General features: G+C 40.5%; 3 protein-coding genes across 5 annotated transcripts; all 3 read left to right on the top strand.

The window, feature by feature from the left end:
* The first annotated feature begins 273 nt into the window (after nt 1-273).
* On the top strand, nt 274-3381 carry LOC131107553 (lipocalin-like). Its single transcript, XM_058057690.2, has 7 exons — nt 274-445; nt 1584-1723; nt 1818-1894; nt 2832-2942; nt 3013-3114; nt 3201-3232; nt 3297-3381. The coding sequence occupies exons 1-6, from the start codon at nt 314-316 to the stop codon at nt 3230-3232; spliced, it is 594 nt and encodes a 197-aa protein (XP_057913673.2). The 5' UTR covers nt 274-313; the 3' UTR covers nt 3297-3381.
* Nucleotides 3382-4886: 1505 nt separating this feature from the next.
* Nucleotides 4887-6841, top strand: LOC131107552 (protein AMBP-like). 2 transcript variants are annotated; one of them, XM_078798993.1, is made up of 5 exons: nt 4887-5066; nt 5121-5263; nt 5327-5403; nt 5467-5515; nt 5931-6841. In XM_078798993.1, exons 1-5 carry the CDS (start codon nt 4953-4955, stop codon nt 6016-6018), a joined length of 471 nt encoding a protein of 156 aa, XP_078655119.1. In that variant the 5' UTR covers nt 4887-4952; the 3' UTR covers nt 6019-6841. The 2 variants fall into 2 exon arrangements, with proteins under 2 accessions (XP_078655119.1, XP_057913671.2); XM_058057688.2 differs by having other exon boundaries at nt 4894-5066; nt 5467-5586.
* A 1215-nt stretch (nt 6842-8056) lies between these two features.
* Nucleotides 8057-15001, top strand: LOC131107550 (protein AMBP-like). 2 transcript variants are annotated; one of them, XM_058057687.2, is made up of 10 exons: nt 8057-8231; nt 10105-10247; nt 11267-11343; nt 11402-11518; nt 11586-11687; nt 12700-12755; nt 12977-13055; nt 14370-14537; nt 14627-14794; nt 14887-15001. In XM_058057687.2, the coding sequence occupies exons 1-10, from the start codon at nt 8112-8114 to the stop codon at nt 14922-14924; spliced, it is 1068 nt and encodes a 355-aa protein (XP_057913670.2). In that variant the 5' UTR covers nt 8057-8111; the 3' UTR covers nt 14925-15001. The 2 variants fall into 2 exon arrangements, with proteins under 2 accessions (XP_057913670.2, XP_057913669.2); XM_058057686.2 differs by having other exon boundaries at nt 14884-15001.
* The last annotated feature ends 391 nt before the right edge of the window (nt 15002-15392 follow it).

The raw sequence follows: 15392 nt of genomic DNA, 5'->3' as shown, positions 1-15392 counted from the left end.
AACCCTCCTGACAGCAAAAGAAGTGTTTGGCTATCTTATGAGTTGCTCACGTGGGCCCTCAGCTGATGACTTTGACTTGTTTGTTGATAATAAAGATTATAAAACAAACCACAGCCATGATTTACTAATCATGGGCGGCCTTGCAGATGCTTGTTTTGGCAACACACACTTGACCACTGTTCCCCCAGACCGCTCCTCCGTCGTGATTGGCTGGCAAGCGGAGGGGGTGGCGGCCCCCAGTTGGGGGTAAAAAGTAAATATTGCTGCAAAGACTAAACTTCAGGCCACTCAGTTCACTCGCTCCTCTTTAGGCATGCAGCCTTTCTTCTTCGCTTCCTTCGCCAGCATCATGAGGACCGCCGTGGTGGCTGTCGTCATGGCGATGTTGGCCACGGCGACGCCGCACACCGAAGTCAGGCCGCAGAGGGACTTCAACCTGCAGCGGGTGCGTTTTTTTGTGTGTATTTCCAAAATACTTAACTTGTTTATATGCTATACTATACATTTTAAAAGCGCTGTCAGGCGAGCTAACTATCAAACTTTACTAGGGCTAGCTAACTAACATGCTAACTAACGCTAAGTGGAGCTAACAAACAGCGGTGAAGTTTAAATGTGTCAAACACGGACAGAAAACGTAACATTTCGTTGAAATTGACCACAATTAAGAGAAACTACCGAGTTCCCGAGGGCATGGGATTTTTGCCAGTGCTCTCTAATGTTTTGCGAGATGGTAATGGTAATTGTTTAATTTTATTTAAACATGCATACAAGTTACACTTGAAGGCATCCCATAATACAATAACGCAAAACTGTTTGCATTTAAGAGCGTTATACTTCCGCTACTTCCGCGTTGAGAGCGGATGTGTACATTGAAACTTCAAATTAAGAGCATCACATGAATTATGATATGACTGTTTACTTATAGGACAAGCAACATTAGCTAGGACCGGATGGTAGTATTTTATTTTCAAAAGACGAGTCGCCATCGCGGAATTAAAAACTCTTTCCAAATCAACAAATATGTAATCACAGACAACAGAAAAAGACTCATTGTTTTCATATTAAGCCAACTGTTATATTAATGCGTCATGGCTTCATGAACACGTCATCAAACAACATCATTTGATTATCTACCATTTAGCGTGTTGCTAACATAGTTGAATGACATTTGTTTAGCATGTTGCTAACATAAACTAATGGTGCCTGTTGGGGCTTTGATGACATTTTATTTACACTTTGCTAACATATTTTTATTGATTATATTCTGGTAATAGTACTTTAGCGTGTTAATGCCAATTTAGTTGAATGTTTTATGTTGTCTTACCAGCTGCTAGCATAGAGTAATGGCGTTGATTGAGCACGCCGCCAATATGGGGAGATGACGTTGCTACTTTTTGCCGCCTTGCTGATGTTTGCTTAAATTCTGCTGATACGGCGAATGACCTTGAGCACTACCTTAAATGGTAGCAACAACGCTTGCAGAACACAGTAACTACACCCAGAAGATTTTTTAATGCAAATAATGTTATTGGGGGAACTACAAAAAAAGAGAAGTTCATAGCGTGTGTGTGTGTTGTGTAAAGTTTGCAGGGAAATGGTACCGCGTGGGCCTGGCGTATGACTCGCCGAGCTTTGTCCCTTACAGAGACAAGTTGAGGGCCTCTGTGGGCATGGTCACCACGCAAGCGAACGGCAACGTCAATCTCACAATGTGGGACGCCACGTGAGTCAAACACCATGTGTTTTATTCATCAATGACGCCTTCAATGACCAACGCAGGACTGGCTTATTGACGTGTGTGTGTGTGTGTGTGTCAGGCCTGCAGGGTGTCGCAGTAAGATGTACTACTATGAGAAGACGACTGTTCCAGGACAGTTCACCTACTTCAGCACACGTACGTCACATTTTGTCTCGGAAAATAACCAAAAAGTCCTCATTTTGTGTGGATGGGAAAAATGTTAGATTAATAGAGTATGCAATTGTTCTATTATTATCTATATTATTTTGTATTTGTTTTTTTTTATTAATTACTGACTGAATTACTGAATTCACACCATATGTTTCACATGTTAACACCTTTTCTTTTTTTTCTTACCATATTTTGTTTGTAATTTCAATTTTGTTTACTTCCTGTGTGAAGAGAAACAGAAGGTATTCCAAAGAAAAAAAAACTTGAAATATTTTTTTCAAGTTCTACTATATAGCTTGTGAAGTGTATATAAATAAAAATATATAAATAAATAAATAATATAAATGGAAATACAATTACAAATACAAAGTATTAAAATAGGAACACCGTGATAATAATAAATAGAAAATAAATACAAATACTAGAAACATAGAAAACAAATAAAAACTGGAGGAATCATTTTGACTGATTTGCAAAATTGATGAGTAACTTTCTAGATATCAATAGAAATGTATTGGTGACATATAATAATACAGTGCCAAATAAAAAGACTTTTAAATGTTTTTTCTTGGAATTATGAGATTTCTTTTCCTGTAAGATTACAGCAATTTTTTCACAATATGAGGTCCTTGTTTTTGTAAAATGTAGACCTTTTTTTCTCCTTGAAAGATTGATTTTATTATTTATTTAAATGTTATTTATTTTTATATTGTATTTATTTATTTTAAACAATTTTATAATGACATATAAACTAAATAAAAAGTATTGCAATATGTATATATATATCTAAATATCATTTCAGTACCTGAAAACCAATGCTAAGCATCATGTTATTATAAAAAAAAAACTTGGAAAAACTGCGCAATGCAAAGCTCCCAGTATTTCCCAGCAATATGAATAAAAGAATGCCGTTTCATGTCAGGTCACAACATGGTGAAGGACATCACGGTGGTGGAGACAAACTACAGCGACTATGCTCTCGTGCTGAAACACAAAGTTTTCCACAGAGAGTACACACAGGTGGCCCTTTATGGTGAGACACATACAGTACTACACACAGTGTCTATACCTCCATATTTACATGTGTGTGTACTTGCTTGCAGGGCGCTCTCAGAGGCTGAGAAATGACATCATTACCAAGTTTAAAGCCTTTGCTTTGGCACGAGGATTCCCCAGAGAGGCCATTCTCACACCGCCGCCTGCAGGTATGCAAGGCCAGAACCATATTATCCATCAACTGTATAATTTATTCTTTTCTTGCTATGTGATCGTTTTTATATGAAACCCACAGAGAACTGCCCTCCATCGCCATCTGGCCGCTAGGTGAGCTTACTGACATTATTATTGATATGAAGCCCACCCAACTCATCAATGTGTTGTCTTTCAGGTTCCTATGCACCCTTTCCTGCATTCACTTACCAGTAAAGCTTTATGAGCTGTCTTGCCAAATAAACAATAATAAATCCATCAAAGGCTGTCTGAGGATGACTTTTCCAGATGTGACACGGTGGGTGTGGTATTTTGTGCAGGGGTGTCCAAAGGTTTTTCCACTTTGATATTCTGTAAAGCAACACATGTAGACATGCTAAGAAGTTCAAAATATTTGAAGAAAAAAGTGCATCTCAGCTTTGTCGTATAGGTGAAATATTCTATACGACCAGGCAGCTCTTTATTTGACAGGAGCCAATCAGGAGCCATAAAATAAAATTTAAAGAAACTCATGATGAGCTTGTCAACCCATTGGAAATTGCAATCTTTACTCTCCAGAACAGATACCTGTTTTCACCTCACAAACATCACACATGAACTCATCACACAGCAGCTTAACACTCAAAGGTTATACCTCAGAAATATGCAAACGTGTAGCAATACGAGTTTAAATGAAAAAAGCCAATATGTTAGTTTACTCATTTACCCATTACCAATTTCATTCAAATTTAATTAAATGGTGGGCAAGAAGCTGCTTCTGTCCACCAGAGAGAGCCGGTGCACAAATCCTAGAGGGAGACTGACGTCATTGCAGCACCCCAATGAATGCGTTTCTCAGATGCAATGCCTTGATGAGAAATGTACAGTATTATTACATGCTATATTTTTCTGGTGTACCTTTTGAGGGTTAAGTCGCTGGGTGATGACTCAAGTGTTGTTTGTAATATGACACTGTGAGTCAGACCGTTATATTGCTATAGTATTATGACCTCCAGCAGTTGGTTGACAAGCTCACTGTGGCTGTTGTTTTAGTTTACTTAATTTAGTTTCTTTATTAGTGTATAGTTTTTGAATGTGCTACAGGCTGCAAATACACTTTGGACACCCCTCATTTTGGGACTTCATTGTTCCTCCTGTGTTCTCCCTGTGTGTGTTTTCTTCGGGTACTCCGGTTTCCTCCCACATTCCAAAAACATGCTAGCTTCATTGGCCACTCCAAATTGTCCATAGGTATGAATGTGAGTGTGAATGGTTGTTTGTCTATATGTGCCCTGTGATTGGCTGGCCACCAGTCCAGGGTGGACCCCGCCTCTCGCCTGAAGACAGCTGTGATAGGCTGCAGCACGCCTGCGACCCTCGTGAGGATAAGCGGTAGAAAATGAATGAATGAATGTTCCTTGTGCTGTTTAGTAGTGCCTTCAGGCCAAGGAAGGCCAAGGTCCCTACGTGACCAGAAGGGGGCAGCGTTTGCTTGTCAGGAGCCTTGAAAAGTCCCCGCTTATGGAAAAGTGACTTTTGAATGATGTTCTTTTTATGTTCTTATGCATCCCTAAAGTTTGTTGATGAGCTCCAAACATGAGTAAACAGGATGGCACCTTGTTTCACCCAGTCATCCTGTCCTGCCATATTGGGTGGTATTGTATATGTACAGTGTGTATGTAGTATGTGCATGTCATATATGTATGGACAGGAGATAGCCCAGTTTCACTTGTACCTCTGTATAAGTGACGAATCTGACAAGCTATGTATTGATCGGTAGCTACAAATGCTAACGACCTTTGCCCCCCCACCCACAAGTCATCTTTGCAGGCCGTGCGCGGTATTGAGAGCCAGGATGAAGACTATGCCTCGTACAGTTTGGATTTTCTCGTCTCTGCTGGTTTTTACGTGTCCGTGGATCCTGCATGGACTCGCTTTGCTGCCCCAGGAGAACTTTGACGTGGAGCAGGTGAGTTTTTGCTGTTTTTGCATGCATGCTTGATGATGACTGTGCTCTTTCCAGTTTGTGGGGAGGTGGTATGAGGTGGCCGTGGTCTCTGATTGTCCACATTACACCAGCAAGAAGAAGGCAAACCCGGGTGTTGTTGCTTTGGACTTGAAGCGATCGGATCATGTGAACCTCACAGTGACGTCCGCTACTTTCAGGTGAGACCATCATGCTAGCAGGTTAGCGTGCTACATGAGCTCATGTGATTGTTTTGCGTGTAGGAATGGTTCATGCCAGCAGACGTCCATGCAGTACGCTACCACAGAGACAGCAGGGAAGTTTCTCTACTATGTTGCAAGTAAGTCTCCTCCCTTTGAATTCACACAAATTTGCTGACTTTTAACACACTGTGTCCGTAAAGGGCTTGGGGTGGACGTTGGCGCCTACGTGGTTCATACCGACTATGACGGGTACGCAATGATGGGTCTGCTGAGCACGGAGAGAACATCACAGAACAAAACCACCATCTTCAAACTTTATAGTGAGGCTTCAAATTCTCAAATATATATACTGTATATTTCTTGACTTGAATTATGATGTGGAGTGCATGAGAAAGTGAAGAAGGAAAACGTAGCGCGTCGAGGTGGGATTCTGAAGCCTATCCCAGCTGACTTCGGGCGAGAGGCGGGGCACACCCTGGACTGGTCGCCAGCCAATCGTAGAGCAGCAGAACCAATGTTGTAATAGCATTTAGGAGCATACACCTAACAAAAACAATATATTTATGCAAGCACCAAAACAATTCCTACTGTTCCTACCGTATGTTGTATAAAAACAATTTCTATATTTACAAGACTAGTCTGACTATAATTTTACTTTCAGCAGCTCGATCTTTGGATGTGAGGCCTGCGATGCTGAAAGACTTCAAGGCCCTGGTCCAAAAACATGGAATGAGAAACGACATCATCTTTAATGAAACCAGAACTTTTCATACGTGCATATGAAAATTCATGCATCCTTTTTGACATTTCAGAAATGATTATGAACTCTTGTTACGGTCTGTAGCTGCCGGGAAATAGATTGACGGATGACAAAGATTACACAAGCACATGAGCGGATGTTGCAGTGACGGCGCCCTCTATGGTTATCGTGATTATACAAATGAAGAGCTTGCAACCAAAAGGCGCTAAATCCAATTTTCACTAAGTTGCATGTTTTTCATGAGTTTAATAGACCTCTGTCATGTGTATCCAAATCACATATTTTGGTCTTGAAATCATTTTTAAAAATATGAAAAAAGTGATATGAAATTTATGCTTTCAACCAAAAGGCGCTATTTCCATTTCAGATTTCAACCAAAAGGAGCTAAATCGCTTTCTTTATTCTTTATTCTGATTGGCCCAAGTTTCCCATCTATTGATAATCTGACCAATCAGAGAGAAGAATACAATTGGCACTGTACATACAGAAAGCCAGTATCAGTGCGCATCCTGTTTTATTTGTGTACATTTTGATCGAATACAAAGTCGCAAAAATACTGCAATTTATACAATCCTAGTGCAGTTTTACCATGAATGAGCTAGCTGATATAACAAATAACCCAAGGAAAAGACAGAAGAATGAAGGAGAATGGAAGAAAAACAAGGCTAAAAGGAGATCAAATAGCGGTGAAGGTGAGTTGAAATTTTGTGTTTGATTCAGTCCCATATGTGCCATTTGGTGTTAGGGAATTGATGTGCGTGTGGCTCTTTACAATGTAAAGAGTTTGTAATGAGATGATTTTTGTCACTGTCACCTTCATGGTGCAGTCAAATATGAGCACTGCTTTTAATAAAATTGGTATTATTGTCTGCAAATTGTTATTTTTCATGTGTCGCTCTACTGCAGCCTACAGGTTGAATGCACCTGCAATGTATGACATGTCTTGTACCATTGTCTTATATAATTGGGTATGTTGAGTTGTGTTAAAGATGATCATCATGGAATGTGGATGTGTGCTATATAATCGTAACAAAATTTTATCAGTAACAGTGTACTAGTGGTAGGTTGTAACATATTGTGTCTGTAATGTGTGAAGGTGAACGAGTGCATGTGTGTGTGTGTGTGGGTGGGGGGGTGTATTGTATGTTGAGATTGGCTTCTGTGTTGTAATTATTTTATTAGCATAGCACATTAAAGCACCTTACATTCTTTTACAACAATGCCATTGAAGAAGTTAAAGGTGACTTCAAATTTATTTCAGCCAAAAGGCGCTAAATCCATCATTTCAGCCAAAAGGTGCTAAATCCCAAAAAAAAAATTATTTAAAAAAATATATAAAATACATGGTGTGTGCAGGATTTTTATGGGATTTTTTGATGACCAAATAGATCGATATGTGCGTAATTAAAAATCATTGATTTTCTCGAAATCAGTCAAAATGGATTTAGCGCCTTTTGGTTGCAAGCTCTTCAAATGCTCAATGATTTATGGACAATGAACTTACCCAAATGGTCACATGACTGTATTTGTAATGGATGCCAGCCAATGTGGCTGTGCAAGTGTACATTGGCAAACCTCACCCCCTCAGCCTTAAGAGCTGCGCTGAACGTTGGGTTGACAGTCCAAGCGGTCATCGCTCTCGTCTCCCATTTTGAAGGTCATGTGTTCAAGCCCAGCGCAGGGCTGGCTGAAACAGGCGGGTTCCATACAGTGTAGCCAGGTGTAATTTACTAGCATTAAAACAAGCAAAGGCTTATTGGGCGGGTGGATCCAGGTGTGTTCATGTTTGGATCCTAAAGTGGAACTAAGGGAACTAAGTGGAACATCAACGATGTACTTGAATGTATAACAGCATACATTCATTCGTTACTCATTAATGATCATATATTGATTTGTTCATTTTGCCAAACACCTGATGTCCACCATCGACCATCAGAACTTTGCTCTTTAGCATGTTTGTTCTGTAACACGGGTCAATGCACCCCCCTCCCCACCACCCCCGCTCCATGGTGCTTTTGCTGGGAATCCCAACATCATTCCATTCCTCACAGAGACAAGCACACCGCTGACAGCCTGAAAGCAAGCATGCAGAAAGCTGTGGTTCTACTTCCTCTGCTAGTCCTGGTGGGGACCTGGACCACCCAGGCACTCCCCATTGCCGTAGAACCTCTGTACCCCACCCAGGAGAACTTTGATCTAACCAGGGTGAGTGCCACCGTCTCATATGCCGCACATATTTCAGTGAATTTTTCTTTGGTAACTGCGTGTTTTTTTTAGCTCCATATATGACACAAGAAAGTATAGCTTTATGCAAGTCTTGCTCAAACTTTACCAGGATTACCAGAATCCTTTAGAAAGGTTACATTGTCCCATAAGAGTGGTTTTAAACATGCACAAAGTACATTATTGAAGAAATAATATGAAGCGTGATTACCAGGATGTGGTAAATGTGCCACATATTACCAGCATTACCAGGATCCTTTGGAAAGGTGCTACAGAAAGCGTTTAGTTGTTTGATAATTGTTTGATGTGTTTACTTGTTCAATTAAAGATTAAAGAACTGAGGAGGAACATGATTACCAGGATTACCAACATCCTCTAGAATGGTGCTAAAGAATGCATTTAATTGTTCAGTAAGATCAATTTTAAACATTCCTTTAATTAAAGGAGGAGGAACGTGATTACCAGGATCCTTTGTAATTGTGCTGAATAATGCATTTAATCGTTTGATAAGATCGATTTTAAATGTGTGCTACAGTACATTGTAAAGGAAATGAGGTAACACATGATTACCAGGATGTGGTAAATGTAATAGACAAGCCAGACATCAGCTATATATTTGGATGGCATTTTTGACGAAGGTATTTCGAGTCTCGACCCATCCACCAGTTGAGAATCCCTGGTGTACAGGAATGTTGTGTATGCCACAAATAACCACGATTACCATGACCCCTTGGAAAGGTGCTAAAGATAACATTTGATTGTTTGCTAAAATCAGTTTTTAAAATGTGCCAAGGATGTTTTTTAAAAAAGACAAAAAATATGATTACCAGGATTACCAAGATTATTTAGAATGGTGCTAAAGAATGTTTAATTGTTCCATAAGATCGGGTTTAAACATGCATTATTACATTATTAAAGAAATGAAGTGAAGCATGATTACCAGGATCCTTTAGAATGGTGCTGAAAAATATGTTTAATTGTTCCATAAGATCAGGTTTAAACATGCACAAAGTACGTTATTAAAGAAATGATGTGAAACATGATTACCAGGATTATTTAGAATGGTGATCTGGCTTAAACATGCACAAAGTATGTTAGTAAAGAAATGAAGTGAAACATGATTACCAGTATTACCAGGTTCCTTTAGAATGGTGCTGAAGAATATGTTTAATTGTTCCATAAGATCAAGTTTAAACATGCACAAAGCATGTTAGTAAAAAAATGATGTGAAACATGATTACCAGGATTACCAGGATTACCAGGATCCTTTAAAATGGTGCTGAAGAATATGTTTATTTGTTCCATAAGATCAGGTTTGTATGTTTGTATGTTAAGTATGTTAATAATGAAATGACCTGAAACATGATTACCAGGATTACCAGGATCCTTTATAATAGTGGTTGAGAATATGTTTAATTCATCAGGTTTAAACATAAGTTAATGTTACATGATGACGTACATTATTAATGTACATTATTAAAGAAATGAGGCAGACCAGGATTACCAGGATTACCAGGATTACCAGGATTACCAGGATTACCAGAATCGTTTAACAACAGTGCTGACAATTGCACTTACTTTTTCCAACCAAATCAGGAAAATGTATTAAATTTGGTAAATTCCAGTAATGATTATCTTTACCACAATTTTTGCCATTTTGTCATTTTTATGTGTCATTTCAACAAAAACTTTCAACGTGTCCAGGGTTTCGATTGTTTTCTACTAATTGGAAAGCACTTGATGCTGATGCTGATGATGATGATGATGATGATGATGATGATGATGATGATGCTATTGGCTATGATTCCTGCTAGTAAAATGTAACATGTGACATCACCCTATGTTTTCCTGACAGTTTTTGGGGACTTGGCACGATGTTGCCGAGGCGACCACGTGCCCCCACATTCAACACCACAGAAGCCAGTCGGCCATCGGCAAGCTGCTGCTGCAGAGAGGAACCAGCCAGGATAAACTGGAAATGTTTCGAACTAAACTCAAGTAAGTTGTATGTATGTCACACACACTTTTGCTTTTGTGCAGAAACAGAATGTTGTTATTGTTATACCGCATAATGCCAACAGGGGGCAATGTTTGGCACAGGAGTCACCATAAACTAGAAGATGTCAGCATCCTTTAGACTGGAAACTGTCCATTTTATGTTTGATGGATGCCATTGTCATGTCAATGAAATAAAATAAGTAATGACCAGAAGTGAAAAAAATTTAAATTCTAAAAAAACATTTTTTTAATTTAAAAAAGTTAGGGGCTAGGAGACCTGGGTTCGATTTTTTTCCCCACATTCCGAAAACATGCATGGTGACTCCAAATTGTCCATAGGTGTGAATGGTTGTTTGTCTATATGTGCCCTGTGATTGGCTGGCAACAAGTTCAGGGCGTACCCCGCCTCTTGCCCTAAGACAGCTGGGATAGGCTCCAGCATACCCACGACCCTCGTGAAGACAAGATATATAAAATGAATGAATGAAATAAACATTTACAAACATTTTTGAAAAAAATTAATGAAAAACACCTAGTGTGATAGCACTAAGTGTCTGCTTAAGTTCATATTCATAAACATTGCAAAAAATGCTAGTATGATCATGTTGGCATGCTAACAATGCTAACATGATAGTGTTAGCATGCCAACACCTAGCACAATAGAGTCTACCAATGAAAATGCATCAATACGCTACTATGCCCATGTTAGCATGCCAGCAATGTTATAATGTGCTAAGTGCTAAGTGCTAACTACGCTAATCTTAACATGTGAGTCATGCTAGCATGCTAATGTTATCATGCTAACACCTAGCATGATAGTGGTAAGTGTTGTAATATGTGTGTACCCTTGAAAATAGCAAACAAAATGTTAGTGTGCTAACATTAGCAGGCTAACACTTAGCATTCACACATGCAGAAAATGGTCCTACCTCCCAATATTAAAGAAAGCTGTGCCGCATGTTGCTTTTGTCTACATTTGACATGTTGTGCACGTGTGATTGTGATGACCGTGTGTGCAGACATGGAAGCTGTCAGGAGAGCAGTGGAGAATATCGCCTGACGGCAACACCAGGACGCTTCAACTATTATGTTGAGAGTACGTTTCTCTTTCTCAGTGTGGATGACTTTCCTTCACGTTCAACCTCCTCTTACAGAATGGGCCACTGACGTGGACGCCTACGTGGTCCACACCAATTACGACGAGTACGCCATCATCATCTCGGTCAAGGAGAAGCCGCCAGGCCATAACGTCACCACAGTGAAGCTTTTCAGTGCGTATATGAAACGTATACACACTTGGTCTGCTCCTTCTCAGCCTAACTGCTCCATCATCCTCAGGTAGAAGCATGGAGGTGAGGGACACGGTGATGGATGACTTCAAGACGCTGGTTAGAGAGCAGGGCATGACGGACGACACCATTGTCATTAAAAGCAACAAAGGTATTGTTGTCATACTTCATAATTCATAATTGTGGGTGATGATGGAGTCCATGGTACATGCTTCCTGTATCAAAACCTGTGACCACACTTTTACACCATTTTATTTTCATTTCAGTATTTCACTTAACATTCATATTTCATATGGCTACAAAATGTAAAAAAATGGTATTTTATTGTAAACAGTCCTTTCATTTACACCGGAATTCAATTTTTTAACTTTGTTCTATTATTTAAGTTAAGCATTAATATTTCATATACTCCAGAATTTGATAAAATTGTATTTTATTGTGTTTCATATGAATTAAACATTAATATTTCATATGGCTCCAGAACTGAGTAAAATGTTATTATTTTATTGTTTTAATTTAAATGAAATATTGTATCTATTTTTATTTGATTTGATTCTAGTTGTGTTTTATTTTAACATTAATATTTCAAATGACTCCAAAATTGTTATAATTAGAATCAAACCTGAATACTCATATTTCTAACTCTAGAATTTCATTCAATATTTTTTTTATTTTATTTTATTTTATTTTATTTTATTTTATTTTATTTTATTTTATTTTATTTTATTTTATTTTATTTTATTTTATTTTATTTCAGACAGTTCCATAATTTAAGCAAACACATTTAGTCAAACATTAATATTTCAGATGTTTATTCATTTTCTACCGCTTATCCTCACAATGGGTGCCGGAGCCTCCCCCAGCTGTCTTTGATGTCATTATTTTATTTTATTTTATTTTACTCATTACTTACTTTACTTATTATTTACTCTTTTTATTATTTCACAAAGGTGTATGTCTGTAATATCATGAGTTTTCCTTTAAATCTGTACTTCTCCTGAGTACCACTAGGCGGAGCCCATGTGCCACCAGTGGTGCTCTTTGACAGTCAGTGCTTGTCCATACATGGCGCAAGGGCAAAACATATCAATGATGCATGATTGATTTAAAACATATTTAAAAGCAGCTTCTGTGTTTCATGACTTGTTCCAATGTGGTCTCAGGTGACTGCATCCCTGGCGAGAAGGTGGCAGCGCCCACGGTTGAGCTTGAGCTTCAGGTACTTCACTTAGTGGCCATATCGTAATAAATAACATCGTAGTCAAATATGACCATGAGAAGAAACTAGTGCTTCCCTGATCTTCTTATATAAGATAGTATAGTATAGTATAGTATAGTATAGTATAGTATAGTATAGTATAGTATAGTATAGTATAGTATAGTATAGTATAGTATAGTATAGTATTGCATAAGTACACTGCATGTGTGTGTGAGTTACAGAGGGTGAAAAGGGACGTGGTGATGGCTCTCGCAGACATGGACGGTTCTGGTGACGACACGCTGAACTTCAACGACTCAGGTAGGAGACGTGGACAGTAGGAGACTTGGACAGTAGGAGACGGGGACAGGTCGTAGGAGACGGGGACAGGTCGTAGGAGACGGGGACAGGTCGTAGGAGATGTGGACAGTAGGAGACGGGGACAGGTAGTAGGAGACGGGGACAGGTCGTAGGAGACGGGGACAGGTCGTAGGAGACGGGGACAGGTCGTAGGAGATGTGGACAGTAGGAGACGGGGACAGGTAGTAGGAGACGGGGACAGGTCGTAGGAGACGGGGACAGGTTGTAGGAGACGTGGACAGGTCGTAGGAGACGTGGACAGTAGGAGACTTGGACAGTAGGAGACGGGGACAGGTAGTAGGAGACGGGGACAGGTCGTAGGAGATGGGGATAGGTCGTAGGAGACGGGGACAGGTCGTAGGAGATGGGGACAGGTCGTAGGAGATGTGGACAGTAGGAGACGGGGACAGGTAGTAGGAGACGGGGACAGGTCGTAGGAGACGGGGACAGGTCGTAGGAGACGGGGACAGGTCGTAGGAGACGTGGACAGTAGGAGACGGGGACAGGTCGTAGGAGACGGGGACAGGTCGTAGGAGACATGGACAGTAGGAGACGTGGACAGGTTGTACGAGATGTGGACAGTAGGAGACGTGGACAGGTTGTACGAGACGTGGACAGTAGGAGACATGGACAGGTCATAGGAGACGTGGACAGTAGGAGATGTGAACAGGTCGTAGGAGACGTGGACACGTTGTAAGAGACGTGGACAGTAAGAGACGTGGACAGGTTGTAGGAGATGTGGAGAGTAGGAGACGCGGACAGTAGGAGATGTGGACAGTAGGAGACGTGGACAGGTTGGAAGAAACATGGACAGTAGGAGACGTGGACAGTAGGAGACGTGGACAGGTTGTAGAAGACGTGGACAAGTTGTAGGAGACGTGGACAGGTTGTTGTAGGAGACGAGGACAGTAGGAGACTTGGACAGTAGGAGACGTGGACAGGTCATAGGAGACGTGGACAGTAGGAGATGTGAACAGGTCATAGGAGACGGGGACAGGTCGTAGGAGACGTGGACAGTAGGAGACGTGGACAGTAGGAGACGTGGACAGGTTGTAAGAGACGTGGACAGTAGGAGATGTGGACAGGTTGTAAGAGACGTGGACAGTAGGAGACATGGACAGTACGAGACGTAGACAGGTTGTAGGAGACCTGGACAGGAAGAGACATGGACAGTAGGAGACGTGGACATTAGGAGACGTGGACAGTAGGAGACGTGGACATGTCCCAGCATCTGTCAGTGCTCATCTCACCTGGCTTCCTTCCCTGGCCGTGTAGCGACGTGCACTTTACCAGCGGAGACGGGGCCGTGCTTCGGGATGCACCAGCGTTTCTTCTACAACTCCTCCTCCCTGAGCTGCCAGCTCTTCAAGTACGGAGGCTGCTTGGGCAACGGAAACAACTTCCAGACGGAGAAAGAGTGCCTGCAGAGATGCCGCATTGCAGGTCGGCACCGCTTGGCTTCTTTTTACACTTTCATGAGTATGACGAGTAAAGGTTCATTCTCACTGCATGACGGCATCTCCCTCCCCCAGCGGTGTGTCGGCTCCCCCTGGCGGTCGAGGCGTGCACGGGTCAGCCCCTCACCTGGTCCTTTGACTCCAACCTGGGAGTGTGCGTTCCTTACAAGGCCGGCTTCTGCCAGACCAACGGAAACAAGTTCTACAGCAAGTCCGAGTGTGATGAGTACTGCGGCGCCGAAGGTGGGCACCCATCAAAGTCACCAAGTCAAAAAGTGCAGCGTAGCGACATGAATACATCTAATATTCATTTTTCTTACCTTTTCTTGAAGAAGACGCTGCAAGCACCGCGTCCCCGACGGGAAGCACATGAGCTTCTCCTCCAGTCCGGATGTTGACTCAGAAGAGGGAAGATGTGGAAGATATCTCCCCAATAAATCACAACACACACGAGGAGTCCATTCATTGTCTCGTTTTCACCCGACTCAGCTAAATATGCCGGGATAGAGCATTTTTTTTACATTTATTTTCATATTTTTTTATTAGATTCATTAAAAAAATACTTTTTAGGTATTAAGACAACACAATAATCAAATATATACACTATAATATAATATTAATTATAATAACACACACACACAGTACAACAAAACAACAAAAACTACACCAGAAATGTATTTAATTCAAGAAAAAAATACATAAAGCTTTAACATTATCATATTTAAAATAGTTTGAAATTCTAAAAACCTACTAATAGACGGATCCTACACATAGATTGACAAGACATATCAGTGGAACAATTTCATTTTTTAAATGAATTATTTTATAAAACATATCCATA

Source organism: Doryrhamphus excisus, linkage group LG19 (assembly GCF_037039965.1).
Source record: "Doryrhamphus excisus strain RoL-2023G ecotype Guam linkage group LG19, RoL_Dexc_Guam_v1.1, whole genome shotgun sequence".
Lineage (NCBI taxonomy): Eukaryota > Metazoa > Chordata > Actinopteri > Syngnathiformes > Syngnathidae > Doryrhamphus > Doryrhamphus excisus.
This window is presented reverse-complemented; position numbering and strand designations above follow the sequence as displayed.

Coding starts and splice junctions, on each gene's coding strand:
- LOC131107553 (XM_058057690.2), top strand. CDS start 314: ATGCAGCCTTTCTTCTTCGCTTCCTTCGCCAGCATCATGAGGACCGCC. Junction 1,724..1,817: donor CTCACAATGTGGGACGCCAC/GTGAGTCAAACA, acceptor TGTGTGTGTCAG/GCCTGCAGGGTGTCGCAGTA. Junction 2,943..3,012: donor CACACAGGTGGCCCTTTATG/GTGAGACACATA, acceptor ACTTGCTTGCAG/GGCGCTCTCAGAGGCTGAGA.
- LOC131107552 (XM_058057688.2), top strand. CDS start 4,953: ATGAAGACTATGCCTCGTACAGTTTGGATTTTCTCGTCTCTGCTGGTT. Junction 5,067..5,120: donor AGAACTTTGACGTGGAGCAG/GTGAGTTTTTGC, acceptor TGCTCTTTCCAG/TTTGTGGGGAGGTGGTATGA. Junction 5,264..5,326: donor GTGACGTCCGCTACTTTCAG/GTGAGACCATCA, acceptor TTTTGCGTGTAG/GAATGGTTCATGCCAGCAGA.
- LOC131107550 (XM_058057686.2), top strand. CDS start 8,112: ATGCAGAAAGCTGTGGTTCTACTTCCTCTGCTAGTCCTGGTGGGGACC. Junction 14,538..14,626: donor GCAGAGATGCCGCATTGCAG/GTCGGCACCGCT, acceptor TCCCTCCCCCAG/CGGTGTGTCGGCTCCCCCTG. Junction 14,795..14,883: donor TGAGTACTGCGGCGCCGAAG/GTGGGCACCCAT, acceptor CTTTTCTTGAAG/AAGACGCTGCAAGCACCGCG.